The sequence below is a fragment of the Hemitrygon akajei genome, chromosome 6 (assembly GCF_048418815.1).
Source record: "Hemitrygon akajei chromosome 6, sHemAka1.3, whole genome shotgun sequence".
In the NCBI taxonomy this organism is placed as follows: Eukaryota; Metazoa; Chordata; class Chondrichthyes; order Myliobatiformes; family Dasyatidae; genus Hemitrygon; species Hemitrygon akajei.
In genome coordinates this window covers 78,299,846-78,315,729 of record NC_133129.1, presented here as the reverse complement: position 1 = coordinate 78,315,729, position 15,884 = coordinate 78,299,846, and the positions used below count along the sequence as shown (strand labels likewise).

The following is a 15,884-nucleotide window of genomic DNA, read 5'->3' as shown; positions in this document are numbered from 1 at the left end:
AGGAACATATGTCTCTTCTTCTGATGCAAACCAAGGTTTGTGCAGGACTAGCATAAAACCCATGACTGGTCACATCCATAGCTTCCTAGCCTGAGAACATGCAACAAGTTATTGTTACCATGCTGTCTTTGTGTTAAAGTGATAGTCATGGGAGTGAGGGGGGCAGTGACTATCTCATTCTTCACAGTCGAGCCTATCGCATGCCGTCAATATTCCTCATCCAGTCAGCCCCACTATAAGAAAGTGGAGTTACTGCCTTTTTTTTCTCCTAACAGGTAATCTCCTTCCCATTGTGTCTCCACAGGATGCCCATGTCAATTTTAGTGTGTTTGGATCCCTAAGGGCAGGGTGATGTTCAGGTGTGGCTCTGTTGAGATGATCCCTGAGACTCCAGCATTCCAGGTTCCAAGCTTCATATTGGTGGATCAAAATTTTCCTTCCTTCCATGCATCCTGGTTACTGCAGAGCTTGAAAGAGTGAAATTATGAATCAGAGGCAAAGGCATTGTGCTGAGTGGATATTAACATTCATATATATAAAGACAATGGTGCAGGTGTCATACAAGCCAGTTCAGGCCCTGAAGTTCCTGTAAGTTGATTTCTTCCCACACATGCCATGCCAGCTATGCTTCCCATCACCCCTTCCACCCTTGATATTTTCCCTGCCTCAATCTCCTCTCTTTAGAGGTTGTTCAACATCCAAAACTCCTTTTACCCTCTCTCAGACTCTTTCCTGTCCCTACAGCCTTCGCTCTCTTTCTTATAGTGGGAAGTGCTGAGACCACGGAGGGGTTTGAAAACAAGAAAGAGGATTTTGAAACTGTGCTGAACAGAGACTCTGCATTCATCAGCAAGCTCAAGGCTGCTCGGAGAATAAGCAGTGTACATGTTAGGATACAGGCAATAGAATTTTGCTACTAAGGAGCAGAATATGAGAGTTAAAATCTGAAGTAGCTAAGCCTGAAGGTAACAAAGCCACAGGAGAGGAGCATCAGTGGTAGCTCTTGCTGTTTCTGGTACAGCATTATACTTAGCGCACTGCTGCATTCATTCTTCGCAAATAACAGAAGTTAAGCACTCAACTTGTCAACTGTGCAATATCATCTTACAGCTGGAAGGGCAATATTAATTTCAAGTGGCCTTCAAGTGAATGCACCAATGGTTAACACATTCAGAATAGTTCATCATTGATACTAATCTCCAGATTATAAAGACAGAGCTATCAAATGAATAAACAAGCTTTTTTTTTGCATTCATACTGTATCATTAAGATGTTCACGATTTAAGGATCAAAATATTCTCAAATGTTTTAAGGTATTTTCATCCACAGAAGATTCAAGTAGAATATTATCAAATTATAGAACACTGACAACTTCTAACTGATGGCTCTGGACCATCTGGACAATAGAAACTCAAACATCAGTCAAACAACATGTTCATCATCCGGAGCTCAGTGTTCAACACAATCATTCCATCCAAACATATTATCTAGCTTCAAGATCAGGCCATCTGTACCTTCCACTGCAATTGGATACTTGAACTCCTCATCACAGACCTCAATCAGTGAGGATTGGTAAGGGCATTTCCTTCTCATTGATAATCTGCTGAGGTGCATCTCAAGGCTGTGTGATTAACCCCTGCTGTACTCTCTATACATACAAACGTATGGCTAAGCACAGCTCCAAAGCCCTCTTCAAATTTGCCGATGATACTGTTATTGGACGAATCACAGGTGTTGATCAGAGAGAGATGCCTTGCTTGATTGAGTGATACTGCAATAACAATCTCTCACTCAATGTCAGCAAAAGTAACGAGCCGATTATTGACTTCAGAAGTGGAAAAGAGGGTGAACATTCACCAGTCTACACTGGGAGAATTGGCAGTAGAGCGAGTCAGGGAATTCCTGTTTTTTTAATGTGTTGGATAACCTGTCCTGGGCTCACACAGAGATACAATCATAAGGAAAGTGCACCAGCATCTTTACTTTCTTAGGAGGTTCAGCTTGTCAACAAACATCCTAACAAATTTCTACTGTACTGTTGGAGGTATCCTGACTGATTGCATCATGATCTAGTCTGGCAATTTGGATGCGTAGAAACGTGAGAAGCTGCAGAGAGTAGTGGACTATACTCAATATGTCATGGGCACATCACTTCCCATCATCGATAGTACCTGGAGAGGCAACATCCATCATCATGGATCCTGATCGTCTGAGCCTTACCATCGGGCAGGAAGTACAGAAGCCTGAAGTCTCTCACCACCAGAGAGCACCACCAGAGCTACTGCTCTTCAACCATTCAGTTTTGAATCAACTAGAAAACCCTCATCACAATCGTTCAGCAGTTTTTTTTGTCCTAATTGTGTTTTTGATGTAAAAAGTTCCTTAAAATATATTTTGACATATCAAGTGTATAGAGTACAGGAGAAGGGAGCAGAAGAAGTTCACCCAGAACTACGTGGAACAAATACTGCCCAGAAATTGGGCAAATTTGCACTCATTCCGAAGATGCAAAATGCATATTAATCACTTGTCCATGTTCTGAATTGTTTGTGGCCAATTCTGGTTAAAGTCAGGAAATTGAAACCTGCACTGTCTCCATAAGGAATTATGATTAAGTGTGGGAGAGAGGCAATAGCTACATCCCTGGACATAGCTGTTCTTGGGAACAAACAGCCGAAGTACAAAAGACAACAAACTGTGCAAATACAAAAGGGGAAAAAAAGAAATATTAATAATAATAAATAAAAATCAATAAATATAGAGAACATGAGCTGAAGAGTCCTTGAAAGTGAGTTCATAGGTTGTGGGAACAGTTCATTGATGGTTCAAGAGAAGTTATCTCCACTGGTTCAAGAGCCTGATGGTTGAGGTATAATAACTGTTCCTGGACCTGGTGACGTGACACCTGAGGTTCCTGTACCTTCTTTCTGATGGCAGAAGCAAGAAGAATGCATGGCTTGGGTAATGGGGTCCTTGATGATGGTGCTGCTTTCCTGCAACAGTGCTCGGTGTAGATGTGTTCAGTGGTGTCTAGGGCTTTAACCATGATGGGTTGGGCCATAGCCACTACCTTTTGTAGGCTTTTCCATTCAAGGGATTGGTCCTTCCATACCAGGCCATGATGCAATCAGTCAATATACTCTCCACAACACATCTATAGAAGCTTGTTAAAGTTTTAGGTGCCATACCAAACCTTCGCAAATTTAGAAGGAACTAGAGGCATTGCCTTGCTTTTGTTCATAATTGCACTTACATGCTGGACCCAGAACAGGTCCTCTGAAATGATAACACTGAGGTACTTCAAGTTGCTGAGCCTCTCCACCTCTGATTCCTCCGATGTGGACTGGTTCATGAACCTTCAGTTTCCTCCGCCTGAGGTCAATAATCTGCTCCTTGGTCTTGCTACCATTGAGCGAGATGTTGTTGTTTTTGTGGCATCACACAGTCAGATTTTCAATCACCCTGCTCTCAGGATGAGGCTTTTCATTCCAGGACGAAGGAGATGTCCTTTTTTAAACAAAGGGGCTTCCCTTCTTCCACCATCAACTCTGCTCTCAAACACATCTCTCACATTTCACACACATCTGCTCTCATCCCATCCACCCGCCACCCAACTCAGGATAGGGATTCCCTCGTCCTCACCTACCACCCCACAAGCCTCCGTGTCCAGTGTATAATTCTCCGTAACTTCCGCCACCTCCAATGGGATCCCACTACCAAGCACATCTATCCCTTCCCCCCCTTCTGCTTTCTGCAGGGATCACTTTTTACATGACTTTCTTGTCTGTTCATCCCTCCCATCCCTTCCCACCGATCTCCCTCCTGGCACTTATCTTTGCAAGCGGAACAAGTGCTACACCTGCCCTTACACTTCCTCCCTCACCACCATTCAGGGCCCCAGACAGTCCTTCCAGGTGAGGCGACACTTCACCTGTGAGTCAGCTGGTGTGGTATACTGCGTCCGGTGCTCCGGTGTGGCCTTTTATATATTGGTGAGACCCAACGCAGACTGGGAGACCGTTTTGCTGAACACCTACGCTCTGTCTGCCAGAGAAAGCAGGATCTCCGAGTGGCCACACATTTTAATTCCACATCCCATTCCCATTCAGATATGTCTATCCATGGCCTCTTCTACTGTCAAGATGAATCCACACTCAGGTTGGAGGAACAACAACTTATATACCGACTGGGTAGCCTCCAACCTGATGGCATGAACATTGACTTCTCTAACTTCTGTTAATGCCCCTCCTCCCCTTCTTACCCCATCCCTGATATATTTAGTTTTTTTTGTTTTTTCTCCCCCTCCTTTTTTTTCTTTCTCTCTCTGCCCATCACTCTGCCTGTTCTCCATCTCCCTCTAGTGCTTCCCCCCCCTTTTCTTTCTCCCAAGGCCTCCCATCCCATGATCCTTTCCCTTCTCCAGCTCTGTATCACTTTTGCCAATCACCTTTCCAGCTCTTAGCTTCATCCCACCCCCTCCGGTCTTCTATCATTTTGCATTTCCCCCTCCCCCTCCTACTTTCAAATCTCTTACTATCTTTCCTTTCAGTTAGTCCTGACGAAGGGTTGCGACCCGAAATGTTGACAGCACTTCTCCCTATAGATGCTGCCTGGCCTGCTGTGTTGCACCAGCATTTTGTGTGGAATTTGAATGCTTGAATTTCCAGCATCTGCAGATTCCCTTGTGTTCACCCTCCTATATGCTGCTTTGGCACCACCTTTCATTTGGCCAACAGTGATGTCAATAAACTTGAATATGCCATTGGAGCTGTGCTTAGCCTCACAGTGATAAGATAAAGCGAGTAGAGGAGGGGGCTAAGCACACAGCCTGGTGCTGCACCTGTGCTGATGGAGATTGTGGCGATGTTGGTGCCAATCCAAACTGATTGGGGTAGGCAAAGGAGGAAATTAAGGATCCAGTTGCTCAAAGAGGCCAGGTTTGAAGCTTATTATTTAGTTGTGAAGGGATTCTGGTATAGTCAACAAAGGATATTCTGATGCATGCATCTTTACTGTTCAGATGTTCCAGGACTGAGTGAAGAGCCAATGAAATGGCATCTGCTGTGGACCTGCTGCTCTGGTAGGCAAATTGGAGTGGATCTAATTCACTTCTCCAGCAGGAGTTGATATGTTTCATCGCCAACCTCTCAAAGCACTTTATCACACTGATATTTTTTTAACATTTGAATAATATTTTAAGTTCATAACTGAAAGGTGATTTTTTTTAAATTGAGAGGAATAGAAATGGTCAGATTTAATGGTCACTTCATGAAAAATATTAACACTGCACTGTGTAATGCTGTAACATTCTTCTATCCAGACTAAGTCCATTAGCAACTTCAGCTTGCAGCTCTTGCTAATGTTACTTAAAAGAAAGTTGTGCTTCAGGACCTTTCAAGCAAACTGAAGGTTAATATCAATAAAATTTTGCTTGAACTACCATCTGCCATCACTAAAGTAGTGGGAGCATCCCACACACATTTAAGCCACCATTAAAGTAACAGCTGGAATTTTACTTAGAATCGGTGAGCAATGTACAAGACTTGTTCCAGAGAGGCAGTGTTCATTTTTGATCTCATTTATATTTAATGTTTGATGTCTTTCAGCTTCTCTTCTGAAACATCAAACTGCAGCCACATTTGTCAATAACAGTTATATTTTGAACAGAGAATGGAGTGAGCTCTATTTTGTACACCAAAAGCATTTAATACATAAATAACAAATAAGATGCACACTTTAGAAGCATCGCTAAAATAAAATTATGAGCTATTAGCACCTTAAAACCTGCTATAAGAACATGCCTAACATCTAGTTACAAATAACCACAGGGCACTAATCCATGCAGCAGGATTAATAGAATGGATAGCAATTAGTAAGTAGATGATGAGCACTCAATTCCATACATCAATCCGTCATCAATTGAGCAAAAGACAATGGAATATTTTACAATGTGCTGTAGTTATTTGTAACTCTATCAGCGCTGAGAGGGGCCTATACATTTAACTCTATTCTTAGAAAACCTCAAGTGGGGGAGGGGTACTTGCAAATGGCCTGAAGCATCTTATTTCTTTTCTTCTCTCTGCCACAGCTCTCCTCACTTCTGATCAGGGGAAGTAAGCCTCCCGTCGCTATTGCTCTGCCAATTACTATTGCTTTTGGCAGCTAATGTGATGGCATACATACACAAAATGCTGGAGGAACTCAGCAGGTCAGGAAAGGAATAAACAGTCGACGTTTCAGGCCGAGACCGTTCATCACAGCATACCTTGGCAATTCCACACAGGAGGAAATCTGCATTCCAGCAGCAGACTCCATCCTTTGCTCAAGTATGAACTGCTTAGGATTTAGGGCTGGTCAGCTACCAGGGCATAATTCAATTCTCCCATATAACAAAGTCAAGGGCTAGCCATCTCAGTGAGACCTCCAATTAACTGTTGTCACCAATTACCGTAGATTCCGGATTTTAAGCCGCTACTTTTTTCCCACATTTTGAACAGCTTTGAACTTTGCGGCCAATAATCCGGAGCGGCTAATGCATTTTTTTTTTCATGCCGCCTCGTAAACATTTTGCCTCGTAACAGTAGACCAATAAAATTGATGAGTAGTTCACAGAGGTCCAATGAAATTGTACGATAAATCAAGCGCACTTTCACAATTAAATTATTGTAAATCAGTCATTTGTACTCACCCTCATCAACATGGAAAACACTCGAAGAAAAGCATTGTGCTACCTACCCTACTTAGTTTAAACTATATTTGTTTTCTGTACTACATCGCGGGATGCTATGACGACACACCCGGTTTCGCGGTGTCTTGTGGGAAAATGCCGTCTGCGATGAAACGGGACGGAGGGGGTCGAGCGGCGGAGCGGCTTTGGATCTGAGCGAAATCTGCTTTTAAATGCCGTTTGCGATGAAACGGAAAGGAGGGGGGGGAGCGGCATTACGCGAGCGGCTTTGGATCCGAGCGAACTCTGCTTTTAAGTTAAAGGTATCAATAACTTTTCCTGGTAGGCTGCAGTATATATATTTTTTACCAGTCGTTAGGAGATATTGGAATGTTGTTCAGTAAAGAAGTATACGCAACGTATATTTAAAAGTAGCCGCGTACGGGCACGGTTCGAAAAAAAGCATTTGCAATATGTATTTGTTTTTGTTACCATATGGATTTAATTAAAAGTTAAAAAAATCCTCACGTGTAATATCTTTCTGTGTAAATATCTCATATTACAACGTGGGACACCTGCGGCCGAAAATCCGGTGCGGCCTAAAATCCGGTGCGGCCTTTACATTTAAAAAAATGATTTTATTTCTAAAATTAGTGCCAGCGGCTAAAAATCAGGTGCGCTCTGTAGTCCGGAATCTACGGTATCTGGATCTGGCAACTCACACTCATTCCTCAATTACACTTTATATTATCATGCACGAAGAGAACAGCCCAGCCCCTCTCACCCAACTGTCCCGAAGCTTGAACAAAGAAAGATCATTTTATACAGAAGACTGTTTAGAAGGATTTAGATATTGACCCAATGGAAACTTAGGGCACTTCTGAATCTCATCATTTGGATATTTAAGTACTTATCATAATACATACATGTAGTCTCAGGTCTCCATGATTTATCATGTTTCAGATTACATTTCACCAATACAGTCCATGACTTTTAAAATAGCTCAAACCAGTTTATAGTCAATGTGCTTCGTAATGAAATCATTAAATGCTTCCAATACTTAGTAGACTGTATGTGAAGAGAAAAACAGGGTTAACATTTCAAGTTGATTACCTTTCATCAGAACTAGAAAACATAGAAAACAGGATGGGAAATGGTGGAGAGAACAAAAACAGTATCTGTGATAGAATGCAGACTGAATCATACCAGTGGAGGAAGTTCTGGCTGAGAGAGTAAGGTGAAGGCTTGTTAAATGCGGCTGATCTATCTGGTAAAAGTGTCAAAAGAAGAACACTGAGCATGAAGTAGAAAGAAAAGCTTTCTAATATGACCATAAGACAGAGAATTAGGCCATTCAGCCTATTGAGTCTGCCCTGCCATTCCATTGTGGCTGATTTAATATCGCTCTCAACCCCCATTCTCTTGGCTTCTTCTCCATGTAACCTTTGAAGCCCTTACTAGGCAAGAATCTATCAACCTCTGCTTTAAATATACCCAATGACTTGCCCTCCTTAGCTATCTGTGGCAATGAATTCCACAGCTTCACCGCAGTCTGGTTAGATAAATTCCTCCTCATCTCTGTTGTAAGGGGACAGCCTTCTATTCTGAGGCTGTGCCTTCTGGTTCTAGGCTCCCATACTACAGAAAACATCCTCTCTACATCCACTCTATCTAGGCCTTTCAATATCTAGTAGGTTTCAATAAGATCCCCCCTCATTAATCTGAACTACAGTGAGTACAGGCCAAGAGCCATCAAACATCATACGTCAACCCTTTCAATTCCAGAATAATTCTCTAGATCCTTTTCAAAGTCAGCACATCCCTTCTTAGATAAGGGGTCCAAAGCTGCTCACAATACTCCAAATGCAATCTGAGCAATGCCTTATAAAGTCTCAGCATTACACCCTTGTTTATTTTTATATTTTAGTCCTCTCTAAATGAATGCTAACATTGCATTTGCCTTCCTTGCCATTGACTCAGTCTGCATGTTAACCTTCAGGGAATCCTGCACAAGGCCTCCCAAGTCCCCTTGCACCTCTGATTTCTGAATTTTCTCCCTGTTTAAAAAATAGTTTACACCTTTATTCTTTCTACCAAAGTGCATGACCACACACTTTCCCACACTATAATCCATCTGCCACTTCTTTCCCCATTCCGCTAATCTGCTCAAGTCCTTCTGCAGACTCCCTGCTTCCTCAAAACTGCCCCTCCACCCATCATTGTATCATCAGCCAATGCCATCATTTCCATCATCAAAATCATTGACATGTAACGTGGAAAGAAGTGGTCCCAACACCAACCCTTGCAGAACGCTGCTGATCACTAGCAGCCAACCAGTAAGGCCCCTTTATTCCCACTCTTTGCTTCCTGCCAGTCAGCCAACCATCTGTCCACATTAGATGTAGAAGTACGGCAGCATTTTCTTATGCAGCAGGATCCATACTGCAATGAAATAATTGGTGATAATTTATTTTTCATTGTTGTTGGTGGAGAGTTAAATTCCAGCCAGGATAGTCAGGGAAGCACCTGTGTTATAGTCTTGTGTTTTTTTTCACACCCACTGGAAAAGCCATATGCAAATGAGCTTTAACATCTCATTTAAACGAAGGTTCTTCCAGCCATATAATGCCCCTGGTCACCTAGATTTAATTCTCAAATGTACATCAATACTGCTCACACTCCCAATTTTCATTGATATTTATTCTTTCATCCCTATGCAGAACACTAGCTGATCTCTTTAACAGAATCTCAGTATCTTAACATAGTGACAAGTCTCCACAGCTACTGGAATCTGGAGCAACAATCGAGCAGTAGGAGGAACTCAATGGGCCAAGTAGCATCTGCAGAAGGAAATGAACAGTTCATGTTTCAGGTTAAGACCCTTCTTCAGGTCTGAGAATGGAAAGGGTAGATAGATGGACCCAGGTGAAGGTGAGGGTGGAGGGCTGTTAATTGGCAGAAGTAGTCAGGTTGAGGAGGGAAGGGGGAGATACTAACAGAAGCTGAGAAGTAATAAGTGGAGGCAACAAAGGCCTGCAGCCCACCACCAGTCACCATCGTACCCTCCAAACCCCATTCTGCTTTCTACAGTAATCACTCTCGTCATAATTATTCACCTATCCCTTACCCCCCCCCCCCAGGCATTTTCTCAGCCCACAGTAGAGAATGTCACAACAGTCCCTACACCTCCTCCCTCATCTCCACCTAGGGACCCAAGCAGCCCTTCTAGGAAAGGAAGAGTCATGCACCTTCTCCAGTCTTGTCTAGTGCATCTGCTGCTCTCAATGTAGCCAAAGTGACTGCTTTGGCCAAGCACCTGTTCTCCCACTGTCATGGTCACCTGGTGCTCCCTGTTGCAAAGCATTGTAATTCCCCTCCCCCATTTCCAAACTGATCTGTTTGTCCTCAGCTTCATCACTGATATGGTGAAACCAAATTCAAACTAGAGAGACTTTTCCTCATATTCCACTAGTGTAGTGTACAACCTGAAAGCAGGAATATTGAATTCTCCAATTTCAGGAAACCAGGTCCCCCTCTGTCCCTTTCTGTCTCTGACTGATTTATTAGCGCGCGCGTGCGCGCACACACACACACACACACACACACACACACACACACACACACACACACACACACACACACACACACACACACACACACACACACACACACACACACACACACACACCTACCTCCTAGTTTCTTTCCCCTCCCATATCTAATCCATTTTCCAAAAATCTCCCACTCAGTCCCTTTGCCCCACTGTTCCATCTGCCCATCCCACCTCCCTTATCTGATTCCTCTTCACCTTTCTTTCAGATTCTATGATCTGCAGTCCATTTTTGGCCTCCACCTATCAGCTCCCAGCTTCTCACGTTATCTCCATCCCTCCTTCCCATACCTGACTTCATATGCCTATCAACTCCTCCTCACCTGGATCCACCTATTGCTTGCCAGTTTTTGCCCCACCCACCTCCCTCATATTTTATACTGGCTATGTCTTTACCTGTATCTCGACCCAAAACTTGAACTGCCTACTTCTCTCTGCAGAAGCTGCCTGACCCACTGAGTTCCTCCAGGAGCTCCTATTTTACTCTCAGAATCTACAATGATTTGCTTCCAGTCTGGTTTTTTTTTTGGTTCTGGAGTAAATGATTAGAGCATTAAGGGAATTATAGACTCTGCACCAGAGAGCTAGGACATGCCTGACAAATAGATGTATAGGTAGTTTATTCGGTAGTGAGCTTCTCCCATCACTTACTTACACATGATTTCTGTGAGCATTTGAAGAATGGACATATGGTTCTCAAAAGAACCTTGAATATTACTTTCTACTTTGAGCGGTCTTGGGCATAAGGACCGCAGAGGCGTTTACACTTCCACCGAACACATCCTTGCATCTTTTCATCTGTGCATTTGCATGTGACATCCATGCAGAGTCACAGAGCTATGAAACGTGGAAAATAGGTCCAGAAGCAGTCCAAAACTTCCAAGGTCCTATCAACGTGAGCCAAGAATGGAGCTGAGATTATCAAAGACATAAGTAATTCACTGGAAGAGGTGAGACTGAACAAACAAGGCCTCTATTCCATAGTCTAGTAGATTGAGAAGGCAATCTGATAGAAATTTATAACATTTTTACAGGCTGGCTAGAGGGGGGATAATTTTCTTGGTTTAGGCCAGTAGCAGTGGGTGAAGTGGCACAGTCTTGACGTAAGAAATAGGCCATTTAGGACCCATGAAGAGAAAACTATTCATTCAGAAAGTGGTGAAACTTTGGAATTCTCTAAATACAAGACAGTTTTCTAGAAATTAGGGGAAGAAGGCATCGGATAGAACTAGAAAATGATCATAATCTGCATGAATGGTACTGCCGGTTTGAAGAGGCAGTTGGATTACTCCTGCTTATAATTCATTGGTCCTTAAGTACTGTACCTCTTGCTTCTAGATGGCACAGGTTTGAACAGTCCAGCACGCTATGCAATTCCCTGATCTGTTACTCCCTGTCCTTCTGTTAACGGCTTTCGGTTGCCAATTGCTTCCTCGATGGATGCGAATCCATCTGAAGCATCCGCTCAGGCTGAGAATTCCTTCCCAGGAGTGATAGATTATATCTACGTTACCCGCAAACCTTCTGCCCAGCGGGCCACATCTTCCGTGCGGATTTATTTCGCGGTGACGGAAACTTTTAGTCAACGCCGACAGTTTGAGCTTTAATGTTACTGAGTGACAGTTATTCTATCACGGATTTCTGTTAGTCCGTTACCTTAAAGGCTCGAACAGCAAAATTGCTCGCTGATAAAAAAAAAGCATACATCTTACATTCCTCTGCCCGCGGTCCACCAGCACTAGCATAGAGAATGCATCAGAGCCGAAGCCATTCCGCAATAATATACAAAGTGGCCTGTATCACTAAATCCAGTGTTCATACATGCTATATGTATTTTATTACTTTTCAATCAACACATGACCGAGATTCATCGGAACAGCCCAAAAGAAAATGGAATTCAGCTGAACCAGTCCGCTGTAACTTAACCTTTTCAATATACTTTTTTTTCTGCGGGTTTGAAAGCTATTGCTAAACCGGGTGGACACCTCTTTCTACTTCTGCTTTATTTCCCCAATGGAAATAAAATACTCGAATGAATATGAATCAAAGATATTTCAGAAAACATTAAGACATTCTGTGCAAAATGAAATCCATGTACAAAGATGCTGTTGGTGTTGAAACGTCTGTGTTAAACTAGCTAGTTTGTAGCTACAAACAGAAGGTTGTCTCCAGCGTAGAGTGTGTCCAGTATGTCTTTTTGGATCCCTGTGCTCTGTATGTGCCTGTCCCCATATTCTCACCACGTTCTTTTGCGAAACACAGCGTTGGAGGGAGCCAGGAGATTTGGCGAGTATCAGTTGCTTGCATCAGAAGAAGGGAGCTCCGTTACGGGAAACAGCGGTTCCACATTCCCTCACAGGTTGCATGTCGGGTGATAGACTCCGAGCGTCACAACATCCAGCCGAAATCTGGCCAAGTGGGACAGGCAATCATTTAAGCAACCCGTCCCCCAAGTAAAGCGAACTGAAGGTAATGTATACTATGTGCTTCGCTTGGATATTTCCATCTATACTTTTCCGTCAGCCCCTGGATTAACTGCGAGTTCAATGTGTGTAAGTGAATGTGCGTGTGTGTATATACAAGTATTTGACGAGAATCCCCGTAGAAATGCAACCGAGATTAAGGCAAAATTGTCCCGCGATAGACAAGCAACGCATAAAATTAATCCGCAAATCTATCTCCAGGCAAAATTCAGGCAGAAGAAAGGGGTCGGAATTAGTGCTTACCTTTCACGAAATACAGCACGACGGCTATCCAAACATAATCCAGACACTTTTGCGCTCGCATTTTTAACACTCTTCTGGATGCCAGCATTCATGTGAGGTGTAAAACCGAGGTTGACCGCAAACCTGCCTTCCGCTCGTTTAACTAGATCTCAAGATGCAAACATGACTTTTGTGATTCGGCCGCAACTGAATGACTTCACCCAACGAGGACAGTGTGATTCACACCCCTCTCCCACCCAAACTGGCAACAACTCGGGCAGAGTCTCCGGTAGGAATCTCACAGCACAGGAGGGCGTTCGCCTCATCGTGTCTCTGTCGTTTCCACCAAAGAGCCATGAAGCCGGAATAATTCTGGCCAGCTTTCTTTACATTTTTCTTCCCCGGTTGTAAATTGCTACTCTGTCTCATTCAGGCTGATGTTGTGCGACTCTTACTTAAAGTCCAAAATAAACGTCATTTGTGTACAATTGTATCCAGAAATGAATTGATGCCGTGTAAGCGGCTTGGATGGGATCTTTAACAGACCATTCAAAGGCACACTTCCGAACAGATACTCTGGCGCAACAGATTGATTATGTTGCTTCTACTGATGGTCCAAATCCTAGAAGAACTTCAAATTCATCTAGCTTTCCAACTCAAACTAATACCTGTGCTCTGAAACTTTAGCTTTCCAACTCAAACTAATACCTGTGCTCTGAAACTTTAGCTCTCAATTGTCATTGCAGACCCGTGTTCAACCTACTGGTTTTAAAAATATCACCCTTCACACCAGTAACTTGTCTGACAGTAACCCACCCAATGGTACATGTAAACGGTTCCTGTGGCCACCGCTCCTGGCCAGACACTTCTGAAAGAAGGCATCTCTTCACCCTTTCCACTTTGCCTCCCAATGTCAGAAGCACCTTTTAGGAGTCCACTAATGCACACTCATTAGAATGAAGTTCACAAACTTTGTGCACTTTTGTAAAAGAAGTTGAATGTTGCAAATGTTGACCTGGTCCATCTTCCCTTCCTTCTCCATTCCATCCACCAAAAGCGGAACTTCCTGATGGCCAAGCATTTTAATTCCCATTCCCATTCCCGTTCCAACATGTTGGTCCATGGCTTCCTCTTGCATGAGGAGCAACACTTTGTACACTGTCTGGGTAGCCCCCAACCTGATGACATAAATATTGATTACTCCTTCTAGTAAATTTTCCCCACCTTCCCCTCCCCTCTTCTTCTGTTCCCCCTTCTCACCTGCCTATCATCTCCCCCTGATGCCCCTCCTTCCCTTTCTCCCATGATCCACTCTCCTCTCCTATGATTCCTTCTTCTCTAGCTCTTGAACTTTCCCACTCACCTGGCTTCACCTATCACCTTCCAGCTAGCCTCTCTCACCTCCCGTTACCTTTTTATTCTGGGAATGTCCCCTTCTCAGTCTTAAAAAGGGTTCTGGCTTGAAACGTTGACTGTTTATTAATTTCCGTAGATGTTGCCTGACCTGCTGAGTTACTCCAGCATTTTGTGTGTGCTATCTTCCTTCTGTCACATTTGCAAGTCCTGGGTATCAGGAGCACATTCTCCCCATGATGACATAATGTCTATAAATGAGGTGTGAGGAGCCTCGGATTGCTAATATTTGTAACATTTCACTATTTTTGCAATGAGCAAGGTATTATGGCAGACTCCATCCAGCTAGTGAGACCTCATTTATTTTCTTACAACTTGGAGAGAAGCAATTTGAGGCAATTGAAGTGTTCACAGCAATCCCACCAATCCCTTTACCTCATTTATTCTCTTTCACTTCCTTTCTATCATGTTACCATCAACTCCAGCCTGATTTTCCTACGATTGACCTGCACTAAGGGTAATTAACACTTTCAAATTAACCTACCAGCCCAGCACATCCTTTGGCAGAGGGAGAAAATCAGAGCTCCTGATGGAATCACATGGTCACAGGTTGAAGAGGCAAATTCAGTGAAGACTGCAGCGAAGGTTCGGGATGAAACCAGGGTCACTGGAACACTACCTACTGCACCTGTCTTCTAAGCATGTTCCTGGGCTGGTGGTAAACCTTCAATTGGTCCCTGTAAGCTGGAAGGCAGGAAGGTTCTACTAGCATGATTTGTATTGTAAGCAGCCTAGCTCTGACCACCACCACCACAGCCAGGGCATCACTCACAGATGCCATTACCTCCAATCCCCCTTCTCCTGTACCCAACCCGCCCCAACCTTTAGTGAAATATTGTCCAGTGGTCATTCAGTCATGAGCCTGAACTGCAGTGAAAAGGAGTGGAAAATGCATGACGATTAATTCTTTAGGAAAGTTATGTTCATTATAGATCAGCTGCCACTCAGTCAGAACAGAATGAGGTCTTTATCCAGTAACAAATAGGTGCCAGGCAACAGGAGACCATCCTCTGCAGCACAGACTAAACACACGCATATACATGGACAGATACTCACACTGTGCACACTCAGATGCTTGTTATTGGTGACCAGATATGCACCTGAACACGTGTATGATTTTGTCTGCACTCTTCCTCGTTCCTTTTCCACATGGCCCATCATCCGATCTTCTATTCCCTATCTCCAACCACTTTTACCACTGCCTCCCTCAGTTCTCTGCCACCTCTTGTTCCTCCTCCTTTCCTTTTCATCTCACCTCTTTCCCAAGTCTTGATTCCCAAATGCTTAACTTTAAACACAACCCCAACCTTACTGCTCCTCTGCACCTTACTTACCGGCTGCCAGCTAATCACTCCCTGTACAGCATGATAACCATCCACCTCTGCAGGGCCACTACTCAATGGCTAATTGTCCTTCAATCATCCTTACCCTATCCCCTTCGCTGTAACAATACAGCCCAAGGTAGTAGCCCAGCCCAGAATCCTTGGAG

At 43.6% G+C, this 15,884-nt stretch overlaps 1 protein-coding gene across 3 annotated transcripts in view; it reads right to left on the bottom strand.

The window, feature by feature from the left end:
* The window catches only part of chrna8 (cholinergic receptor, nicotinic, alpha 8), a 364,842-nt gene extending 351,573 nt beyond the window's left edge, over positions 1 to 13,269 (bottom strand). Inside the window, exon 1 of one of the 3 annotated variants that reach the window (XM_073048652.1) lies at positions 13,004 to 13,269. In XM_073048652.1, coding sequence (XP_072904753.1) covers positions 13,004 to 13,091 — 88 coding nt within the window. In that variant the 5' untranslated portion in view covers positions 13,092 to 13,269. Of the gene's footprint in view, positions 1 to 11,989; positions 12,047 to 12,517; positions 12,650 to 13,003 lie in introns of those variants that run through there. The other 2 variants (XM_073048653.1, XM_073048654.1) reach the window with 2 other exon arrangements.
* Between the last annotated feature and the right edge of the window lie 2,615 nt (positions 13,270 to 15,884).